We start from the raw sequence: 4,546 nt of genomic DNA, 5'->3' as shown, positions 1-4,546 counted from the left end.
AACGCCGAGTTTCAAGAAAGCCGGAGATGTAGGTAATAAGCCAATTGGTGTGTAGCCCATGAATCAAAGTCCTCTTAAGATAGCAAATAATCGACTTGAGAGCAAAGAAAATAACGCTTAACAAGGATTATGCATATGCTGAGCCCAAGAAAAACAAACGCTGAACGACTTGGTCCAATAAAGCCTAATTTGTAGGCCCACTAAAGTGGAAAGAGGCCCTTTCTAACAACCAGATATTTTAGGCAATTTGCAACGAAATAAAAAAAGAAAATAATTAACGGAACGGACTAACGGAGTAGTTTTTGTAGCTTCAATTCAAACATTCCGTTAGGGTTTTACACTTTTACTCCCACTTCGAACACAAACTTTAGGGTTTCTTCGCTCCAACAACAGCAACAATGAGGCCATTAGACGAATCAGAAACCACACAAGTATTCGAAAAACTCTTCAAATTCACCGGCAACAATCTCAAAAACATCGTCGAGTCACCGTCACACGAAGGTCCCGATCAAACCCCAGGCCGTTACTGTTTCCGTCTCCACAAAAACAGAGTCTATTACGTCTCCGAATCACTAGTCAAACGAGCCACAAACATCAAACGAGAGAACCTCGTAGCACTCGGAACAAACATCGGAAAGTTTACTAAAAGTGGAAAGTTTCATTTAACGATACAAGCGTTGAATTTGTTAGCTGGTAATGCGAAACATAAAGTATGGCTAAAACCGACTTCAGAGATGTCGTTTTTGTATGGGAATGATGTTGTGAAAGGTGGATTAGGAAGGATTACTGATAATATTAATGCTTATGATGGAGTTGTTGTTTATTCGATGTCGGATGTGGCGTTAGGGTTTGGTATTGCGGCTAAATCGACTCAGGATTGTAGGAAAATGGATCCTAATGGACTTGTGGTTATCAGGCAGGCGGATACTGGGGAGTATTTGAGGAGTCAGGATGATCTTTGATGAGATGATGTAAGTTTTTGAGTTAATTTGTTTTGAATTGTTATTGTTATGAATGAGTTGTGATGTGGAGATGATTATAATGTTATTTGCGCTCTGATTGAGTTAGTTAGTAGTTGCAATTGGGTTGGATTTGGAATTTAATTTTGCTTATTATGAGTTAATCAGCTTTTTGTGTCTGATAATCGGGTTAGTCTAGCTGCATCTTTTTTGACTACTAGTAAGTTTAGGTTACTATTTTAGAGATTCAAGCTTACTACTTTTTTCATTAAGAAAAATGTATCTTATTGGTTGTATGCTGATTGCTGACCCAATATTTCATTGAATTTCCTGGTTGTATGGAAAGAAAAATGTTAAATTTAGAGATAACGAAAAACTTACGATAGTCAAATATGATCCCATTTTGTCAGATGTTTTGTCAAATATCTGGATCATTGGCCCAACGGTATCGAGGAGGCTCTTCCAACCGGAAGGTGGAGGGTTCGAGTCCTGTTTAGGACAATTTGTATATATATTTCGTGGTTAATTTGTGTAGTGGTGTGTACGAGTTTTCCTCTTAAAAAATTAAAAAATAATTGAATAGCCAAGTTGGGCAGGAAGTGAGTAGTGACTAACAACAGCTGTTATGTTCATTTTAGTTGAATGAGCAATAGAATTAACGTGAACGTCATTGTCTTAGTTAACTTGTGATTATAAGCTCTACTCTAGTACTCTGTAGTGAAATGGTTGACGATGTGGTATGTATTTTACTTTATTGACTTCGAATTACCGAGTAATACGATTCCTAGTTGTAATGATGAGTGTTTTGGGTATTATTAAGCTGTGCAACTTACTCACCATCCAAACGCTTTCAGACTGCTTAACAGCTGCAACATAATGCTTTAATAGTAGAATAGATAGATGGATGGATAGGTATAATCATTGAGTGCAGTGTGTTACTATGCCAGTAAGACTAACTTTCCAAGATTTGTATTCCCAGTCTTAAAGGTTTGTTGCATAATTGTCCTACGTAGTATTATATATAATCCTGGCTAAAGATTTGTTGCTTAATTGTCCTCTGCTTATGTGATTTTGTCTCTCGTTGAGTCTATTCTTTTAATTTGGATATATTTCAATAAATTGTGTCGATGAACATGAACGTAGAAGAAATGTGGTCCCAGTAGCGTTAGGGTAAACTACTTGCTCCAATTGCAAGAACAAAAGTTCTTTTGAAGTTAAATTGTGAAATTGCAATGGGAATAAAACTGCACATGCGTTATATCAGGGGAACTTTTTATTTGTACAATTGTACTCATTTCTTGAGAATTTTTGCAATTTCTTAAATCATAAACAGTAGCACCTTCACAAGCTATTTTTAAGTCATTATATGTATGTTTATTAATATCCTTATTCATGGGTTCACTAACAGGATATAATATAAACAGGGTGCAGGTTTATCACTGTTGTAAAAGTCGGCCGACACGTCGGTTTGGGGACTAGCTCGTCCCGACTCGTCCATAAACGCCTTAAATGTCGGTCAATGCGAAAAAGTCAGGTCAAAGTCGGGCCGAGTCAAGTCTGTGTCGGTCAAAGTCAAAGTTAGGTCAAAATTTTGCATTTTTTAAATTTGATTTTGTGTCATATATCTATGTTTAAAATATTTATCCTTTATGTTTGGTATATTTATGTGTAATATATATATATATATATATATATATATATATATATATATATATATATATATATATATATATATATATATATATATGTTTACTATATTCATTACTAAAAGTTAACGTTGGTCAACGCCCGTCTCATCCCTGATTTGACCCGACTCCTCCATCTAAGGTCCCGACCGACTCGTCTCCGACTTGCGACATTTACAACCTTGAGATTTATAATGATCAATGTGGATATGTTTATATGATATCTATGATCATTCAATATGTTTGTGTGATGCATTTGGTCACGGATATGCTTACTAATTCTAGATCAAATCCTCTCTTGCAGGAGTAGCCAAGCAGCCTTGTTTTTGGAGAGCATAAGCTTGTAAAAGTTCAAAATTCAACAAAGTACATGGAGAAAATTTGAAGTTGTAATGTTCTGAAATAGTTTGGGTTGACTACAATGGTGGCAATTTGTGAACTTTCATGTTGTTATTTTTTTTTACAAAAGTGATGTAGTGATTGTTAAATGCAATGTTTTTTGTACTTCGATTGTGGTATTTCTTGAATCTGCCTTTTCGAAAGCTATGGTATTTTATTCCTTTTTTTTTTTTTGAATATCAATACGGGCAACTTTATGTGCAATGATGTACCTCACGGGAGTTGATAGAGAGGCATGTTATTACCACATGAGCTACAACACTTGGGATGGCGCTCGCGGGCGACGGGCGCGGATCTTATATATCCGCGACCCGCTCGTCGGATTTTTTTTGCTCATTAGGACCCGTTACCCGCTTGCGGGTAAAAAAGTTTCGCCCATGGCCGTGACCCGCGGATACCCGTGACTAGCTGGTAGTAAAAATATACAACTTAGTTAAAATAGTTTATTTAAAAAGCTAATACTTTTCAGTTATAAACCATATGTATAAGCTAAAAATGAGCCGATATCTCTTACAAAATTTCAACTAAAAAAATTCGAGTGAATATCAAATAGATTGAGAAAGGAAACCTTCAATTGGCGCCAATGTCTATCATCAGTGGTGAAAATTTGGTTAACAAATGTGGCATAGGCTAAAATGGAGATACTGACTTAAGACCATTTCCAACCATGACGTCGTCATGGGCATTTTCTCAGCGCCACATCATCTTTCTCTCTCCTCCTTTCTCACCATTCCTCCCATAACACTCTCATAACACAATTGACAACCATGACATACTTCCTCAAATTTTTTATTATTATTATTATTATTATTATTATTATTATTATTATTATTATTATTAACTAACAAATATTATAATTATACATATACATGTAATAATTTTTCTAAACCTATATTAAAAAACATGAATATGCTTACATTTCTCTATATAAATAATAAATACTAAAACATAACATAAAATTAAACATATCTTTCTAGCTATGGAGTATTAATATTTAATAATAATATTAATATATAATAATAATACCCCACTTCATTAAAGTCTTACCCACTCCTCCTTCCTTTTTCCTCTGTATCATCACCATACCCACTTCCATTAAACTCCATTGAAAGTAATCTTCTATTTTATTTTTAACCTTAACAAAATACAATAAGGAAAAGGCCCCGTACCCACTTCATTAAACTTAATTAAATTATATATGGTCTCCGTCCTCAATTATGCTTATCTATGAAAATTTTCAGGGCGGTTGAGGGCGGCCGAGGGCGGCACCAATGCCATCGGCGCCCTCATGTGACATTTTTGAATGACATTGTGTATAACACACCATTGGAAATGGTCTAAGTGGGCATAGCTAAAAATTGTGTAGATATCTGCTATAAAGAGAGCTACTATATACTTTAGTATCCTTTATCAACTACATGGCTATCCCCCTTAGACCAATCCCAACCATGACGTCGTCATGGGCATTTCCTCAGCGCCACATCAGCTTTCTTTCTCCTCCTT

The 4,546-nt window shown here is 35.4% G+C and overlaps 1 protein-coding gene across 1 annotated transcript; it reads left to right on the top strand.

Moving 5' to 3' along the window:
• The first annotated feature begins 296 nt into the window (after positions 1–296).
• LOC139857143 (uncharacterized) lies at positions 297–3,215 on the top strand. The gene is made up of 2 exons (XM_071845870.1): positions 297–971; positions 2,949–3,215. The coding sequence occupies exon 1, from the start codon at positions 399–401 to the stop codon at positions 960–962; it is 564 nt and encodes a 187-aa protein (XP_071701971.1). The 5' UTR covers positions 297–398; the 3' UTR covers positions 963–971; positions 2,949–3,215.
• The last annotated feature ends 1,331 nt before the right edge of the window (positions 3,216–4,546 follow it).

Source organism: Rutidosis leptorrhynchoides, chromosome 7 (assembly GCF_046630445.1).
Source record: "Rutidosis leptorrhynchoides isolate AG116_Rl617_1_P2 chromosome 7, CSIRO_AGI_Rlap_v1, whole genome shotgun sequence".
NCBI classification, from domain to species: Eukaryota; Viridiplantae; Streptophyta; class Magnoliopsida; order Asterales; family Asteraceae; genus Rutidosis; species Rutidosis leptorrhynchoides.
The sequence above is the reverse complement of the archived record's forward strand: the minus strand, read 5'-3'. Positions and strand labels throughout refer to the sequence as shown.

Excerpts from the sequence above, each read along its gene's own strand:
- LOC139857143 (XM_071845870.1), top strand. The coding sequence starts at position 399 with ATGAGGCCATTAGACGAATCAGAAACCACACAAGTATTCGAAAAACTC.